The following is an 18,371-nucleotide window of genomic DNA, read 5'->3' on the forward strand; positions in this document are numbered from 1 at the left end:
TGTCAATTTTATTTCTTTGCAGCTGGGTGGACACAGGTAAGCCTTTACAAAATCTCAGAGGTTCTTCTACCCTATGGTCTAGCAATTCCACTTTTAGGTATTCATAAAAAAAAAAAAAAAAAAAAAAAAAAGAAAGAAAACAATGAGAACACTAACTCAAAAAGATATGGTCTTTTGGGTGAGACTGACATCAAAGAGAATAAATAAGAAAATCTATAGTACGCTGTATTGCAGATAAGTGCTATGTAGAAAAATATGATACAAACCAAGGAAAGAGGGAGCCATGTAGGTGTCTACAGGAAGAGCATTCCAGCAGAGAGAGGTGCAGGTCTGGCATATTCCAGGAACAGCAGGAGGTCCGTCTGAATGAGGAGGAGTGTGAAGAGGGGGTTCCGAGAGGATATGAAGTGCCAATAGCAATGCTAAGGCCATTCCTCGGCTGTTACTCTGAAATGGGAGCCCCTGGAGGGGTTTCAGCAGAGGAGTGATATATAACTTGTCTCCCCCCGCCCCTCTGGTAACAGAGCCACACAGGGTGGTCCAGCCCTGTGGGCAGGGCTGGGCAGGGCAGGGCAGGGCGGGGCAGCTAGGCCTTCTCAGCTGAGCTGTGGCAACCCAGGAGGCGGGCCCCGAGGGGCGGGAACGCCGGCACAGGAGGGGCGTGGCCGGCGGACAGGTGGGTGGGGCCGAGCGCGGCTGGGGCGGGGTACGTCGGGGGCTGGGCCGAGCACAGAAGACTTCGGATCCTGGAGTCGTGATCCCGATCACGCCGAGGGATCTGGGCGCCGGCGTCCCGAAGCAGCGTGCTTCAGTGCCCAGTCCCCGGGACTTGGACGCTTAACTTCGGAGATTTCCTGGCCGCCTGGCGTAGGTAGGGCTACCTCGGTTTCCTCTGTGCGGGGCGGGTCCCAGGGTCTAAATGAAGGGTAGACGGAAAGGGGGCGTCTCTAGGTGGGGGAGCCCCCTGGCGGGCTGTGGCTACAGAAGATGAGGCGGCTTGGGGACACAGGCAGGAAGGACTTCTGGACCCATGAGCCTTTGAGTTCAAGAGAGAGGCAGTGATTTGGGAGTGGCAGGGGCTGTGGAGGGACCAGTGAGAAGAAAGGTCCCGAGGCACGGGCTGGCCTGGGAGCGAGGAGGCCAGGCAGCAGACCTCAGCAGGGGCTACTCTCGCCTCTCCCCGGGCCTCAGTTTCCCTTCTTTCCCATGCATGCGTGTGAATGGGTGGGTGCAGCTGAGAGAGCACCTGGATGATCTCGAATCCTTCCTGCGGGCCTGGTAACTCTTCAGGGAGTCCCCTGCCTCCTCCTCCTCTCCCCTGGTGGGTGCAGACCCCCTGCTCATCCCCTCATCCCTGCCAGACAGACCCCTAGGACTGCCCAGCATCACACCCCGTGTGCCATTGGTCCTCTCCTTTGTTGGGAGTAGCCATCTGGTCCTCTGTGCTTTCTAGCAAACTAAAAAGCCCCCGCCCCCAAGTCCCTGAGGGAGGGCCTCCCACAGCTGGACCTCTGGCCCTCAGTCAGCCCTTGTTTCTCTCCCTCTTTCTGAGCCCTCGGACTTCTTCCTGTCGTGGCTTTGGTCTCCGCATGGGCTGTACCCTGGCCACAGAGCCTTTTGTCCATAGAGGGAAAAGCCTGCTATGTCCCCTGTCCCCTGACCCCTTGGTGAAGAAGACCAGAGTGACATGCCCATTGCCTCTGCTCTCGTGTCCTAGTCACTCTGCCCCTAAGTGTGTTGGTTACTCATGGCCCTTTTGCCAATCTGCACACTGGGATCTGAGGCTGGAAGGGACCCCATGCAGCTCACGCCCCTCCCACCGGGTGCAGGCTTCCTCTGCTGCGCATGCTCAGTGATGGCGCGCTCCTTAAAGAGGCGCTGTACATTGCGCTGCCGCTCTCGGTTCATTTGCCTAAAATCTATGACTTGCAGATTCTGCCCCACAGTGTCCCTTCTGCCTCCTGCAACCATGCAGAGTAAGTTCATTCTTTTGTCAGTTCAAACAGTCTTTATCGATGCGCTGGGTGACACACTGAGCAAAGAGCAATGGAACCCCCCCCCCCCCGAAAAAACTCCCTGCCCTCATGGAGTCTGTATTCTAGAGGAGAGCCAGATAGCAGTCAAATGAGTGAATACAGGGTATGTCAGGTGGCGAGACAAGCTGTGGCAATAAATAAAGAAGGTGAGGGAGATGGGGTGTCGGGGTTAGCTACTGCAAGTTTATACTGCATGGTCAGAGGTGGCCACTCGGAGACGGTGGCAGTTGAGCAAAGCCTCGAAGAACATGGAGGGTGAGCTTGGTGAGTATCTGGGGAAAAGGGCAGTGCACCCACGCAGGGAAGAGCACACGTGGAGGCCCTCAGGCAGAAGCATGGTGGGCAGGAGCAGGCTTGTCTTGTTCTGGGAACAAGGAGGGGCCCGCGTGGCTGGAGCAGGGGGGTGAGGAGCTGGTGGGAGGTTAGCAGGAAGCGCGTGCTCAGAGGTGAGGGCTGGCGGGGTGGGGGTCCAGTGCATGGGGCCTTGAAGGCCCCCTTGAGGGCTCTGGGCTTCATTCTCCCTGAGTGCAGAGGGAGCCACTGGAGGCCTTGGGCTGAGGAGGCACCTGCTGTGCTTTGAGCGTTAGCAGATTGCCTGTCTGTGGGCGGGAGAATAGGCTGGAGGTGGGTAGGGGGGAGAGAAACATAAGGGGGGGGAACCATTGACGGGACCACTCTGGTCATTCTGGGGAGTGACCATGGGAGCCTGTACCCATGGCATAAAGATGGTGAAAAAAATATCAAATTTTCAATTTGGGGATATATTTTAAAGGTAGTGGATAGGACGGAGATGCAAGAGAAAGAGGGAGTCGAGGGTGACTGGGGGTGTTTGGGGCTGTGCCTCTGGAAGTCGGGAGCTGCCATCAGCTGAGATGGAGCTGTTTAGGGGGAAGGAGTTGGGTTTGGTGCCTGCTGAGTTTTGAGATGCCCAGTAGGCATCTCTCTGAAGGTGCCAGTGGGCAGTTGGGGAAAGTTTAGTGGAGCGGCAGGAGATGGAAATAAAATTTTGGATGACATCACCACATAGCTGGCGTCTACAGTGGTAAGAGCATGAGTTCTCTTAGGGAGAGAGCAGTACGGAGAAAGGAGGCCCAACCAGGGAGCTCGGGGCTCCTAGCATCAGGAACCCGCCCAAGAGACAGAAAGAGCGTCCAGTGAGCCAGGAGGGACATCGGAGAGTTGGGGTGTCCCAGAGGCAACGAAGAAGGAGCTTCCGGGAGGAAGGGGGAGCCGTGAGGACAAAGGCCGTTGGCGGAGTGAGCCAGATGAGGGCTGAGGATCAGGCAATGCGGGGTCACGGCTGAGGTCCCTGGTGACCACAACAAAAGCATCTGAGGGTTGGGGAGGCCCAATTGGAGATGCTGGAATTGGGGACAGCACTGCAGACAGCAGACAAGGAACCCTGCTGGTGAAGGGGCTGCAGAAACGGGGCTGGAACCAGAAGGGACGTGGGTGTGGAGGGAAGGCTCTTCCTTTGGGGTGAAGTGACAGTCTGTTTGCGTGTGGGTGGCGAACGTGGTCCGAGAGAGAAGCTGGTGCAGGGGCCAGAATGGAGGACCGACCGCTGTGGGAGGCGAGGGCTCCCATCCAGGGCCGCCGGAGAGGCGTGGCCCCAGCCGAGATCCAGGGCAGTTCAGAAGTCTGGCTTCCAGGACCTCCCTTCCTCTCCTGTCTGCAGGGACCCAGCGGCTGAGGTTTCATCCCCGAAGCAAATCAGCTGTCCAGGGCCCCAAAGACCCAGGCTGGCTGTGGTCACAGAAAAGAAGGGGGTGTCAGGGCCTGGGTTTGGGGAGTAGGGAGGGTCCGAGTGGGTTAGCCCTTCCCCTGGGCCCTGTCTCAGCAAGGGAGTGCCCCCTCTCTGGATGGATGGGCCTCACCTTCTTGGAGGAAAGACTGTAGTGACTCCAAACCTGTAGTGAGTGCAGTGGAGAAGAGGGGGTGATGATGACGGACAGACGTGTGTCGTCCGAAGAGGGGAAGACCGAGCAGGTGGTCAAGGGGTAAGAGGCGGGATTTCAGGGACAGTTTTTATTCAGTAGAGGATGAGCAGACATCTCTTTTCTTTCTCTCCCAATTTAAAGCGGAGCAGGAGACATTTAAGCTAGACATAGTGAGGGCAACAACAAGGCCAGGTCCTCCCTCCTGGGTGGTTAAGAGGAAGCAGCAGGACCACACCTGCTTGCAGACAGAGTGCTGGCCAATTTGGTCCCTGGGGATTCTCCCTGCTCTGAGGTTTCTGGAACAGGGCCCGGGCAGAGATGGGACTTTCCAGCTGCGGGTAGGAGGACAGAGTGCCGAATGTTAGGGCTTTGCCCTGCCTCTCCCCACGGGTGTCCACTGAGCCCTGATGTTGCTAGTTGGGTGTGTGTGGCTTGAGCCTCTACCGGCGGCCCCAGACTCAGTGTGTCCAGGAGGGGCCCTGCTGACCTGTCCCCTGGGGGGTGAGCACCTCTGTGGGCGCGTCTCCAGTCGCCATGCAGTCTCAGTGCTGGCCATGGTGGACGCACAGGGCTTTCTGCCAGGACTGCCCAGAACTACCTAGTTCTAGACCACTGGCTGGCCAGCCGGGCTTCCGGCCCATTGTTCTGGGGTTTCCCCTGGCTGCTCTAGACCTGCCAGCCCTGTGTCACCCGGCCTTGCCTTTCCTGCTCGGGGCCTGCCCGAGATGACCTGACCATGGCTGCTCACTGAGCCTGCTGAGCCGTGACGAGGGAGACGGTGCTCCGGGCTCTCCGATGCAGAGGACAGAGCCGCTGTCCATCTTGGGTGAGAGGATCAGGTGCTGTCCTGAGTCATGTTCACTTTCAAACATCAATTCCTGGCTGCCCACATGTCCTCCAGGGGTTGGGTCAGAAGGAGAGCACTGAGCCCACTTCTGGGCTGCTCCCTGAGGGAGGGAGGGGAGGGTGGTTCTTTTCCCCCAGGACCTGGGCACGGGTGCTGGCGGGGGGGGGGGCTGGTGTTTCCACAGGTGAGAACTATTCCAGGCTCTTCCTACCCCCTCCTGTTCTTTCTTCTCCGCGCCCCCCCCCCCCCCACCTCTACCCTCTTGCCGCCTCTGCTTGGCCGTGGGCACGGGCAGGTGGCCTGCTTGGCCGGGGAGAACAGTTCTAGATCCCGGTTAACTGCACCCCCTGCACAGGGGGCTGCCCTCCTTCTCAAGCTGCAACTTTGCTGTCTCGGTTTCCTGATCTGCCCAGCACGAGGCTTCTAGTTGGAGGTCTCTCCCTCCCCTTCCCTTGGCAGGCAACGGCGACAGGCACAGGCTGTTCCAGCCCCTCCCTTCCCCCATGGATTTTTGATTCATGAACATTCCCACTCTGCCTCTCCAGGGCCCTGCCCTGTGCCAAGCTCCTGAGTGCCGGGATGAGTAAGACCCAGGCTTCGAGCTGGCCCAGAGGGAGTAAGGCACAAAACAGCCGATGGGAGAGACACAGAACCAGCTGGCTCCTTGGTGGCTGCGGCCCTGAGTGTCTGGGAATGTCCCCGACTTATAAAAAGGAACAGGCGTCCCTCTTTCTTCATGCCTGTACCCTTTTACTTTCATTTTCGCCAGCCCATGCCCCCGGGACCTGTGACAATTGCAGAACCAACTCTGCTGAGAGGTTTTTCTCGGCTGCTTGGGGACCTTCCCAGGACCCGAATCTTTGAGAGATTGTTTGCCCTCAGTCCCCGGAACCCTGAGTCGGAAGGCTGAGCCCAGAGCAAGCCGTGGACAGAGGCGACAGCATGTACTATTTGGTGGTGAGGGAAGCGAGGGCCTGGGGCAGCTGGGAAGGGGACAGTGAGGACTGGGGTCAGCGTGCCCACGAGCTTTGCAAGTGCTTAGTCTGCACCCTGATTTCCGCTCCGCTGGAGTTGGGCTCTTCCTAGCAATGTCCTGGGTCTGCCTCCTGTGGGGCAGCAGAGGGCTGCTGACAGGCATGGGCTTGGGGCCCTTGAGGGGAACCCAGGTATAAAGGAGTTAAAGCTATTCTTCTGGAGCCATACTGCTTGGGTTCAAACCCACCTCCCTTGGCTGTGCACCCTTCCTTGTACGGGTCCCCTCGCCTCTCAGTGCCTTAGTTTTTTTCCGTCTGTAAAATGGGGTTGATCATACAGCATCTACTTCAGAGCGCATGGGGAGGGGGTAACTGAATTCATGCAGGAAACTGCTTAGAATGGTGCTCGGGATGTTATTGGTGCTTAATGAGTATTAGGCATTCTTGAAGAGGAAACCGCTGTGGCCTGCACCCAGCCAGCGTCGGGGAGCCCTCTCTCACTGCTGCAGAGAGACTGCAGTTCCTGATCCCTTGGAGACATTGCTCTTAATGTTAGCTCAAACTGTCTTAACTTTCCTAAGCCAGGGATGAGGCATGGGTGCATATGTGTGCCAGGGGTCTTGGTTTAACTTCTGCCTGCTTCCAACTCTCCCTGGGAGAACTTGAGCCCGATTCTTGCATTCTCTGTGCCTCAGTTTATACATCTGTACAATGGGGAACTTGGGGCTGGGGGATGTCTGAGGGCAGAACCACGCCGGCTGGGACTCAGGGTGCAGCTGACTGACCACCTTGGCTGCCCGTCCCTCCCACGCCTGCCGGCTTCCGGAGCAGTCACGCTGACCTCACTCTCCTCCCCAGGTTGTGAAATGTGCACGCAGGAGGCGTTCCGGGCACAGAGGAGCCAGCTGGTGGGGCTGCTGGTCTCGGGGTCCCTGGAGGGCTTTGAGAGCGTCCTGGACTGGCTGCTGTCCTGGGAAGTCCTTTCCTGGGAGGACTATGAGGGCCTCAGCCTCCTGGGCCAGCCCCTCTCGCACCTGGCCAGGCGCCTCCTGGACACGGTGTGGAATAAAGGAGCTTGGGGCTGTGAACAGCTCATCGCGGCTGTGCAGGAGGCACGGGCTGAGAGCCCGCCCCCCGAGCAGCATGGCCACTGGGACCCCCACTCACCCCATCCAACCCGGGACCTGCAGTGCCACCGGCCAGCCATGGTCAGGAGACTCTACAGCCACGTGGAGGGCGTGCTGGACCTGGCGCGGGTGCAGGGTTTCATCAGCCCGTACGAATGTGATGAAATCCGGCTGCCGATCTTGACGTCATCCCAGCGGGTAAGGCCCTTCTGTCTCGGGCGATCAGAATTCACAGGAAAAATGTGCTGCTTAGTCACCGAGACTCACTCGTCTTCGTGAAGTCAGTCCTGTGGTGACACATGGGCCATGGATCCTCCCCCCCCCCCGCCCCGGAAGGCAGCCAGGAGGTTTCTGCAGTTGGGTACCACCCCCCTTCTGATGAGAGGAAAAGTGTGACGTGGTGGCCGAGGGCTTGGATGCTGGCGTCAGAATGATGTGGGCTCCGAGCTCTCCTCTGTGTGATTTCCCTCTCCATGGCAGCACTCCAGCCCTAATTCCTCCTGTCTCAGTTTCCTCGTTTGTAGAACCGCCGTAAGGTTCTGGTGAGAATTCAGTGAATGGGTTTATGTGACACTTAGAACCGCACGGAGTGTATTGTAAGTGCTCATTGGCGCTGCCATTGGCTGCTATCAATTCTGTTTTCATGATATTGTGTCCTGTGTGCTCCTATTACTATCTGTTTTCAAGTAACAACTCCACAGATAGTAAAAACCCGTTACATTAAATCTGTACTTAATAATTAACATAAGCACATGACATACTGATACAGTTTAAATGCCCACGTAGGGTTTCTGATATGGAATTCTCGGTGTTAGGTCACAGACACTTGGAGTAAGAATATAGCTGCCTCTGAAAATGCCCTTCTACAAGAACACAGCTTTGTTTTATATCTCCCACAAACAGTGACCCTCAGGACTCTTGTGATGCTGGATGGAACGGGCACTAATGTCCCACTGTATAGATTGGGGAACCGAGGGCCAGAAACGTGGTTTGAGGAAGGTCACAGTTGTTCACGAGAGGGTTGGTGCTGGACCTGGTGCCTTGACTCATTCATTCATTCATTCATTCAGCCAGCTAGCCAGAATCTAATTAGATGCCTACTATGTGCCCGGCTCTGTCTTAAAGCTTATTGTGCTCAGTGTACCTTGCACATAATAGGAACTCACTGCGTACTTGTTGATGAAATACATGAATTGTTGAATGAATGAATTGGAATAACATTGCAGTGTTAGGATGGGCTGGGGCGGGCAACTTGCTAGTTTATATTTTTGTCCATTTAAAAAACAATGTATTTGGTGTCCAAGTGAGTTTAGTTGGGTAAGCCTAAATTGAGACTGATGGAATAAAACCAGTCTGTCTTCAAGGCTGTTTTATGGCTCAAAGTGGCCAAGTATTTACAGAGCAGACATGGTGTGGTCCCCTTGCACTAGTGCATGTGAATCCTACAGTTGTACACTGAGCACCAGCTCCATGAGTCTGGCCCTGGGGCGGGGGGGATTACAGAAGACATGTTTGTTATTGTACCTATCATGGTATCTTTGTGATCTGTTGGTGAAATCGAAATACTTTACGGGGGAAGTTGCAGGCTTATGTCTTGTCATCTTTGATCAAGTGTTCAACAGTGTGGCCTGGTCTGGATGTTCTGAGGGTTTTAGAAAAGGCAGCCTAGGACCTGAGGACCTGGAGGAGTTAGGGTATAAATAGAGGAAATATTTAGATTGACTGAAGAAAATAAAATAAGATTATTTATGAGTCAAATAAGAAAATTATAATGGAAATCAGAGCCAAGCAATAATGAGAATGTGATGTATAGAAATTTATGAGATGCAGCTAAAGCAGAACATTGAGGAAAATTTATAAACTTAAATGCTTATTTTAGGAAAGAAGAAAGGCTCTCTTCTAATGAGCTAAGGATTCATCTTAAAAAAAGGACCAGGGAGATAGCAAACAAATCAAGAGCTGGGACTGAGCTGAGGATGACAGACAAGAGATATAAGAACTGTAGCAGTTTACAAAGGGACTGGGCTGTCTGAGGTTTAAGTTTTTAGAATCCAGCACTCTGTGAGTCACCTTCAAGCTCTGGCTTTGATTCTCGAACTTAGTGGCCTTCCCTCAGTGGCTGAATTTCTGATTCAGTTTGGGTAGCACTTGTGGTATATTCACTTAGCATATCCTCTTTCCCTCAGTCTGGGACTACCTCATATACCCTTGTAAACTGACCATATCATTTCCTATAAGGAGGTGGTTGTCACAGGTTGCAGGCTGGGAATTGGAAAATGCTATGGAATGAAACACAATGCAAGTGAAAGAAATACATCCCTAAAACACCCATGGCTACTCTTTGCTGAGTGAGTGCCTAGTGTGTGCTCTGTCCTTGTCATTTATTATCGCATGTAAGCCACACTGCTACCTTCGGGTGGGGGGGGGGCGCAATTAGTGTGGCTACCTACACTATCTCTTAATGATTAAGAAACTGCTCAAATCACCCATCTGGGAAGTGGCCCAGCTAGAATTTGAATCAGGCCTGTTTGTTTCCAAAGCTTGTGTTCTTCTCTCTCTCTGTCATGAAACGTGGGGGCTTCATGTAGCAGACTTGCTCAGGGTGCCCTAACAGTTGTTAGCAAACCCAGGGCTGGAACACCAGCTGCAATGCCAGCCGTCCATCTGACTCGTGCAACTGCTACAGTTGGTATAGCTGACCGGGGTGGCAGACTGATTGCTTGTCTCCTTCATAATCCTGACTTCATTTTAACATGGGGAAGATACCATGCCTACAGAAAAGCATATAATCTCATATGTTATGGTATAAACATGCCCATCACCCAGGTGAAAAAATAGAATGTCACTAGTACCTGTGCCTTTCCTCAATTATGACTGCTCGTGGTAACCACTAGCCTGACTTTTGTGTTAATCTTTTCTTTGCTTTTCTTTATAGTTTTCATACCTTATAAAATAGATCCCCAAACGGCGTAATGTTTTGTTTTGAAAAACGGTGTAGAAAGCACAAACGTAGCTGTGGCCGGAGAGGAAGGTGTTGTCTTTCCTTTTTAGGACGAAGGCTGTCAGGAGCAGGGAAGCTTGGCATCTCAGGGACATGGCCTGGCTTTACTTTCTCTGAGAGTCCTAAGGACTCCCTCTTGGGAAGTCAGTGGGCAAGGTCATAAGTGAGTGCTGGGAGATGCAGGACTCACTGCAGCTAGAGGACCTTGTCAGCTGGCTGTGAGTCAGGGGCTGGATGTCCAGCAGGCATTTGGTCAGAGGAAGTGGGCTGCTCGGTATGTTCCATTGGAAGCTTGACAAAGGCTCTTCCAGCTCCCGGGAATAAGGCCAGGCTAAACACTCTGTGGGATGAAATGAGTGTCCCCAGCTGTCACAGGCAGCAAGGGTTGTGGGAAAGGATGATATTAGCCCATGGCGCAGATACAGATAAAGATTACAGCCAGGCCTGCATGGACGTTTAGAGGATAAATGACCTGCACATGTCCGAGTCTTGAGTCACACTTCTCCAGTGTGTCTGGAATGATGTCACTCTGCTTGTGGTCCAGAGCGGTCATCCTGAGACTTTCCATCATAGTCTTGTGTTGCTTCTCCCGTATTCTGAATTGTCAGTCTTCCTTCTTCTTGGTTTGCTTTATTTTGGTTGACTGTATCTTCTGGTCAATTCTTTAGAATGAATGTACAGGGGTTTAAATTTCTAAGCTCTTACCTGTCTGAAAGTTCCCTTGTATTTGGTTGATGGTTTGGCTGGGTATAAAATTCTGGGTTATCATTTTCCTTCAGAATTTTGAGAGCATTACTCCATTATCATCTCTCTTCCAGGGAAGTGTGTTTGGCAGAATTCCAAAACCACTTTATGACTCTTCCTGGAAGCTGGTAAAAATTTTCTTTTGGTCCCTAACAATCAAGAATTTCACAGCTGTGTTACCTTTGTGTTCTGTTGTGCTGGACACCTAAGATGTACTCTGAATCTGGAAACTCATGTCTTCTTGTTTTGGAATATTTTCCTGATGAGTTTATTGGTGATTTCTTCCTATTTTCTCTTTTCTCTCTTTGTGGAATTACTACATTTAAATTTTATTTTATTTTTTTTTATGGCAGAGATAGAGAGAGGGACAGATAGGGACAGACAGTAAGGGAGAGAAATAGGAAGCATTAATTCTTTATTGTGACACCTTAGTTGTTCATTGATTGCTTTCTCATATGTGCCTTGACCGTGGGCCTTCAGCAGACCGACTGACCTCTCACTCAAGTTAGTGACCTTGGGCTCAAGTTGGTGAGCCTTGCTCAAACCAGATGAGCCTGCACTCAAGCTGGCGACCTCGGGGTTTCGAACCTGGGTCCTCTGCATCCCAGTCTGATGCTCTATCCACTGCGCCACCTCCTGGTCAGGCGTATTACATTTGAATTTCAGAACACCTGGACTGACCCTCTAATCTTCTTCTACTTCTTGGCTATTGTCCATGCTGTGTCTTTTTGCTCTACTTTGTTTGATATCCTCAAATTCCTATATAAACCATTGATTTTTCCTTTATTTTTTTCTTTTTTAAACTTATTGGGATATATATAATATATAGATTTAAAAATTTTATTTATTGATTTCAGAGAGAGAGGAACATCAGTTTGTTGTTCCATTTATTTCTGCCTTCATTGGTTGATTCTTGTATGTGCCCTGACTGGGGATTGAACCTGCAACCTTGGTGTATCAGGATAGTGTTGTAACCAACTGATCTATCCAGCCAGAGCTTAAACCCTTGATTTTTTCTCATTTTTGCTGTCATTCTTTTAATTTTTAAGAGCCATTTTTGAATATTCATTATTATAGCATCCTGTCCTTGTTTTATAGGTGGATTCTGTTTTCTTGCTGAAATATCATTATGATAGGGCACGTTTTTTTTTTGGGGGGGGGGATATTTTACCCTGCATACATAACTCTTCCATTCTACAAATTTCTTTCCCCTTCCCCACTTCTTTGGCCCCTGTTTCCCATAATCTAAGCTTTCTTTGGACTGTGAGAGTCATTGGCTGTCTGCTCATGACTGAAGTTTTCCAGGTGAGTAGAGACATTGGCTGCCCCAGGACAGTAAGTAAGTAGTAAAGGAGGTGACGAGGAGTGGGTGGGGGGGGCTGTAGCAGCGTGTCCGGCCTAGCCAACACTGGCCACAGGTAGCTACCAAGCAATTGACATGTGGCTGGTCCACGATGAGATTCCCTACATGCCAACAACACATACCATGTTTCAAAGATTTAATATGAAAGGAAGAATGCGAAAGATCTCACTAATAAATATATCTTGATTACATGTTGAAATGATAATACTTGAGCTATACTGGGTTAAATAAAATACAGGGTGGGACAAGAGTAGGCTCACAGTTTTTTTGTGTGGGAAATAACAATAATTGATGAACAATAACACAAGAAGAAGGAAAATGCTGTGTTTCACGTTCTCACACTATAAACCTACTTTTGCCATGAACTGTATATGATTAAATTAATTATATATATAATATATATATTATATATTTTACTTTAAAAAATGTGACTATTAGACTCAAAATAACATGCATGTCTGCATTTCTGTCTTGCACCATGTTTCTACTGGGCAGTGCTGTTCTGGACATATTTTGAAGGTGGAGCCAGCAGGATTTGCTCAATGTGTTTTGATTTCGTCACTCAATGCCGTGTGGACTTCTTTGAAGTCATGCTACTACTTGGCTGTTTTTCTGGCCTTCCATTGTGCTGGAAGAGAGATGCCTAGGAAATCTCAGTGATCCGTAGAAACCTTCCCACACCTTCTTCGTCAGCCCTTCTGGAAAAATAATGCCTTTTGCTTTCCCCACAGGCAAGAAGGCTCCTGGACCTTGCCACGGTGAAGGCGAATGGGCTGGCTGCCTTCCTGCTGCAGCACGTCCGGGAACTACCCGTCCCGTTGACCCTGTCCGTCCAAGGTATATATATATATATGTATATACTTATCTGTTCTTCTTAGTCCATCAGAAAAGGAAAGAACCGCTGTGCAGGTTCACGGTTAAGATAAAAAACTCCAGAGTGAGACGTGACAGTTAGAATCCCGCCTACTGGCTGAGCAAGCCCCCCACCCCCCTAAGACTCAGTTTCCTCATTTTAAGGATAATACCACCTCTGGCTCATTGGGAGGATTAACAGGATGAATGTGTGTTGTAGTAAGGTGAGCTTTTATTAGATCCAGAATGACCACTGGAGCTACGCCAGACCGAGGGCTGGCTACAGGTGTTCCTCACTAGCCAGACTCTCCTTACCTGTACCAATGAGATGTGCACATGCTTGGAGATTGCGCCAGCCTCTCTCTTAATTTTAAATCTGTTTTTCAATTGTGGTTGACAGACAACATTATATGAGTTTCGGGCGTACAGCAGAGTGGTTAGACATTTCTATACCTGACGGAAGGCTGGCACCCGTTGATCTCTGCAGTTAGCTGCTCTCTATCAGAAACTCAAGAACCGAGTGGGTTCAGATAACGTGGTGTCTCGTTGCACAGGGTCACCAACCCGGCACAGGCATCCCGCCAGGTGCTTTGTTTACAACCTGGCCTCTGAGAAGTGGGTGTTGTTTTCTCTGCTTTACAGAGGTAAAAACTGGGGCAGGAGGTCCAGTGAGGAGGTTGGGGGGCACGGGTCTGGTTTTAGACCGTCTCCACCCACGCTTTCTCTTTTCTTGGGAGAAGAGCTTGCCAGCTGTAAAGAGAAGAGACAGACCTGGTGTTCTTTGAGTCTGGCTCCCATGTCAGTGCTGGGAAAGCTCACTGGCACTGAGGACCGCTGTTGTGCATGGTGCTTGCAGAAAGATTTGTCACCGTGGGACTTGCCCTCTGGGCAGCAAGGGTGCCCATGGGAGGGATGGCTGGAAGCCTGTGCTTGGCACCAGGCTGTGCACCCTCTCGCCTGAGAACAGAGCATGGGCATCGGTGCACGCCCGGGGATGCACAGCACAGAGCCAGTGCCCGCTGAGCCCTTGGTTAACATTTAAACATTTGTTGTTGAATTACCGAGTACTGCCAGCCGATCATGCATTGTAATGCCGTGCTGTGGTACAGGATGACGGTCCTAAAGGTGATGACTGACACTGTTTGTTTTTAAAATGAGACATGATTTTTTTTTTCTGGAGAATTTTGCTTTCATCAGTGATGGCTGGAAGACCTGCGTTGGAAATCAGGGTATTAGGAGCAAATGTATTTTTGCGGTCTCCATTCGGTGCTCCTGGTGTGTCCAAAAGACATTAGGAGCAATGGTCATCAGCTCCGGGAGCAGAAGAGGAGACCCAGGCACAGGGCATCCCCCCTGTGTGACCAGTCCAGCTTCTGTGTGCTGAGGGCGCTCGTGACAACGGCCTGTTAGCCTTTGGGGTGAGAGCAGATGGGCCAGTGTAGCTGTTAGGGGCAGCGTAGCCGTGATGGGGTGCACATGAACCATGCGCTGAGGTCCCACCAGCACTTCCCCATTTCCTGAAAGGGGAACTGTCCCCCGACTAGGAAGTGGCTTGCTTGGGTATGGGGACAGTGAAGGAAAAGTGCCCCCCATGTGGACCCCAAGTGCAGAGGGCGGGTGAAAGGGACGGGGGAGTGACCGTTGATCAGGAAATCTTGTCCAAGTGCTTGACCTGCGCTAGGCCTACCCAGATGATCCAGGATAATCTCATTTTAAGGTCTCTAATCACATCTGTCTAGTCCCTTTAGCAAATAAGGTAACATCTTCACTGATTCCCAGGATTAAGATGTAGACTTTTTTGGGGGGGAGGGGCATGGTGTGCCTGTCATACTCACTAATAACGATTAATACTCATCAAGGTTTTTTTTTTTTTGAAAGTTTACCATGTGTCAAGGCATTCTTCTAAATTCTATTGTAACTCGTTTCTTCCTGAAACAATCCTTTAAGATGGAGGTTGTCCCCATTTTTACACATAAGACCAGTGGTAGTCAACCTGGTCCCTACCGCCCACTAGTGGGCGTTCTAGTTTTCATGGTGGGTGGTAGCGGAACAACCAAAGTATAAATAAAAAGATAGATTTAACTATATAGTAAGTTGTTTTATAAAGATTTATTCTGCCAAACTTAGCGAAAATCTGACATAAAGTACTTGGTAAGTAATTATTATTATATGCTTTAACTTGCTGTAACTCTGCTTCATAAATTTTATAAAGTAAAGTTACTTCCCTACTTTATAAATCACCATTACTATGGAACCGGTGGGTGGTTAGAAAATGTTACTACTAACAGAGATACAAAAGTGGGGGTGGTAGGTATGAAAAGGTTGACTACCCCTGCATAAGACTGCTGAGGTCAGAAAAGTGTCCTGCCCAGGCTGATGGCGGACCCAGGTTTCAAGTTCAAGTGTGTCTGACCTCAGAAACCGGCTCCTCAGCTCTTCCACCTTCTGCTGCTTTTTAGAATTTCTCAGCTGAGGCTGAGCGTGAAGGGACTTGCCGAGGGCTGCTCGGTCTATAGGGACAAGGGGCATCGGAAGGCAGGTCTCCTGGGCTGGCTCACTGCTCCTCCTGATCCACAGCTCTCCCTGACGTCATTAATAACAGTAACAATAACAATAATGTCTGATGAGCGCTTGTTTTGTGTTGAGCCCTGAACGAAGCGCTTGATGTGAATTTTCTCAATTGATCCACGTAAAACCCCTCTAAAGTAGGGACCGCCATCTGTCCCACTTCCCAGAGGAGGAAACTGAGGGTAGGAAGGTTATGTGTCCCTCCTCGAAGGCCATAGCATGTGTGGTGCGTGGAGAGCCCACCAGCTGCCCTCTTCCACCTGGAATGTCTCACTGCCCCACGTAGCCCCCTCTCTCTGCTCAGGTCCCACCTCGCCTGCCCCTTCCTCTCTCTTCCAGATGCTGCCTGCAAGAAGTACATGTCCAAGCTGAGGACCACGGTCTTGGCTCAGTCTCGCTTCCTGAGCAGCTACGACGGGTCGGAGAACCTTTGCCTGGAGGAAATATACACGGAGAATGTTCTGGAGATCCGGACGGAGGTGGGCATGGCTGGACCCCCGCCGAAGAGCGCCGCCACCCTGGGCCTGGAGGAGCTGTTCAGCACCCGCAGCCACCTGAACGAGGACGCGGACACCGTGCTGGTGGTGGGCGAGGCGGGCAGCGGCAAGAGCACGCTGCTGCAGCGGCTGCACCTGCTGTGGGCCGCGGGGCAGGACTTCCAGGAGTTCCTCTTTGTCTTCCCGTTCAGCTGCCGGCAGCTGCAGCGCGTGGCGAAGCTGCTGTCGGTGCGGACGCTGCTCTTTGAGCACTGCTGTTGGCCCGACGTCGGCCAGCAGGACGTCTTCCAGTTCCTCCTGGACCACCCCGACCGCGTCCTCTTGACCTTCGACGGCTTTGACGAGTTCCGGTTCCGGTTCACGGACCACGAGCGCCACTGCTCCCCCACGGAGCCCACGTCGGTGCAGAACTTGCTCTTCAACCTGCTGCAGGGCAACCTGCTGAAGAACGCCCGCAAGGTGCTGAGCAGCCGGCCGGACGCCGTGTCGCCGCTGCTGCGCAAGTACGTGCGCGTGGAGCTCCGCCTGCGCGGCTTCTCGGAGGCCGGCATCGAGCTGTTCCTGCGCCGGCGCCACCGGGAGCCGGGCCTGGCCGACCGCCTCGTCCGCCTGCTCCGGGCGGCCTCGACCCTGCACGGCTTGTGCCAGCTTCCCGTCTTCGCGTGGATGGTGTCCAGATGCCACCGGGAGCTGCTGCTGCAGGGCGGGGGGTCCCCGAAGACCACCACGGACCTGTACCTGCTGATCCTGCGGCATTTCCTGCTGCACGCGGCCCTGCCGGACGCGGCCCCCCGCGGCCTGGGGCCCGGCCTGCTTCGAGGCAGGCTCCCCACCCTGCTGCACCTGGGCCTCCTGGCTCTCTGGGGCCTGGGCTCGAGCTGCTACGTGTTCTCAGACGGGCAGCTCCGGGCAGCGCAGGTGGACGGCGAGGACATCTCGCTGGGCTTCCTGGTGCGGGCCAAGGCCGCCGTGCCCGGGAGCGCGCCCCCGCTGGAGTTCCTGCACGTCACCTTCCAGTGCTTTTTCGCTGCCTTCTACCTGGCGCTCAGCGCCGACGTGAAGCCGTCCTCGCTCCGACACCTCTTCAGCTGTCGCCAGAGCGGGGGCCGGCCACTGGCCCGGCTGCTGCCCACACTGTGCGTGCGGGGCTCCCGGCGCCAGGAGAGCAGCGTGGAGGCTTTGCTGCGGGAGGCCGAGCTGCACAACCTGCAGATGACGGCGGCCTTCCTGGCGGGGCTGCTGTCCCGGGAGCACCGGGGCCTGCTGGCCGAGTGCCAGGCGTCTGAGAAGGCCCTGCTGCGGCGCCACGCCTGTGCCCGCCGGTGCCTTGCCCGCAGCCTCCATAAGCACTTCCACTCCATCCCACCAGCCCTGCCGGGAGAAGCCAAGAGCATGCACGCCCTGCCCAGCTTCGTCTGGCTCATCCGGAGCCTGTACGAGATGCAGGAGGAGCGGCTGGCGCAGCGGGCCGTGCGCGGGCTGAACGTCGGGCACCTCAAGCTGACGTTCTGTGGCATGGGCGCTGCCGAGTGCGCGGCCCTGGCCTTCGTGCTGCGGCACCTCCGGCGGCCCGTGGCCTTGCAGCTGGACCACAACTCCGTGGGCGACATTGGTGTGGAGCAGCTGCTGCCTTGCCTCGGCGTCTGCAAGGCTCTGTAGTGAGTGGCGGGGCGCTGTGGGGGTGGGAGGCATGGTGGGTACGCGGATGCCACCATCCGGGTGCAGGTGTGGGAGCGCCTGCTGGATCCAGGAGTTCAGGCTGTCTCTTCTGTGCAGCCCCGGCCGGGTCCCTTCTTCAGTCTGAGCCTTCATTTACTTTATTATCTTACTTTTTATATTAGTTTCACGTGTGCAGCATCATGGCTAGACAATTGAGTAAGTTACAGAGTGATGCCCCTGGTAATTCTAGCACTCACCCGGCCTGGTCCTATGTCATAACGAGAGCCGTAATTCATAGGACAGCCTGTGTGACAGGCACCGTGCCATGCGTTCCCCAGAATGACCGCTTTGATCTCCATCGCAGCCCCCCTGGGCTGCCGCAGGGATGTTCTCTCCCCTGTCATCCTGGATTTGAGGCTCAGAGATGTGACCTAGGAAATGACAGAGCTGGGAGTCACAAGTCCCATCTTTCTGGTGACGGGTCCCTGCTCCCCACAAGCAGCCTGTCTGCGCACGGGCTTCAGAGGCTCTCTGACAACCTTGAGGTCACATGCCGAGTTTTGTGTCACACGTGTCTGTGTTAGGAACTGCGCTAAATCAGAGGTGACTTGTGCCCCACCAGAAACTTCACAATCCCAACAAGATGAGCACGTCGGGACCCGGAGGGAAAGTGGCTGTGGGATTTCGCCTGGGCTTTTATCCCTTGTGTAGCGCTGGGTCCGGGTGCGGTGTTGCTATCCCCCCGCCTCTCTCAGCCCCGTCT

At 53.1% G+C, this 18,371-nt stretch overlaps 1 protein-coding gene across 6 annotated transcripts in view; it reads left to right on the top strand.

Annotated features, from left to right (window-relative positions):
• Positions 1–757: 757 nt before the first annotated feature.
• Positions 758–18,371, top strand: part of NOD2 (nucleotide binding oligomerization domain containing 2) — a 36,696-nt gene continuing 19,082 nt past the window's right edge. For 3 of the 6 annotated variants that reach the window (XM_066243477.1, XM_066243478.1, XM_066243479.1), the window contains exons 1-4: positions 4,630–4,802; positions 6,656–7,122; positions 12,764–12,869; positions 15,792–17,607. In XM_066243477.1, coding sequence (XP_066099574.1) covers positions 4,772–4,802; positions 6,656–7,122; positions 12,764–12,869; positions 15,792–17,607 — 2,420 coding nt within the window. In that variant the 5' untranslated portion in view covers positions 4,630–4,771. Of the gene's footprint in view, positions 872–4,629; positions 4,816–5,697; positions 5,768–6,655; positions 7,123–12,763; positions 12,870–15,791; positions 17,608–18,371 lie in introns of those variants that run through there. The other 3 variants (XM_066243480.1, XM_066243481.1, XM_066243483.1) reach the window with 3 other exon arrangements.

Source organism: Saccopteryx bilineata, chromosome 9 (assembly GCF_036850765.1).
Source record: "Saccopteryx bilineata isolate mSacBil1 chromosome 9, mSacBil1_pri_phased_curated, whole genome shotgun sequence".
Lineage (NCBI taxonomy): Eukaryota > Metazoa > Chordata > Mammalia > Chiroptera > Emballonuridae > Saccopteryx > Saccopteryx bilineata.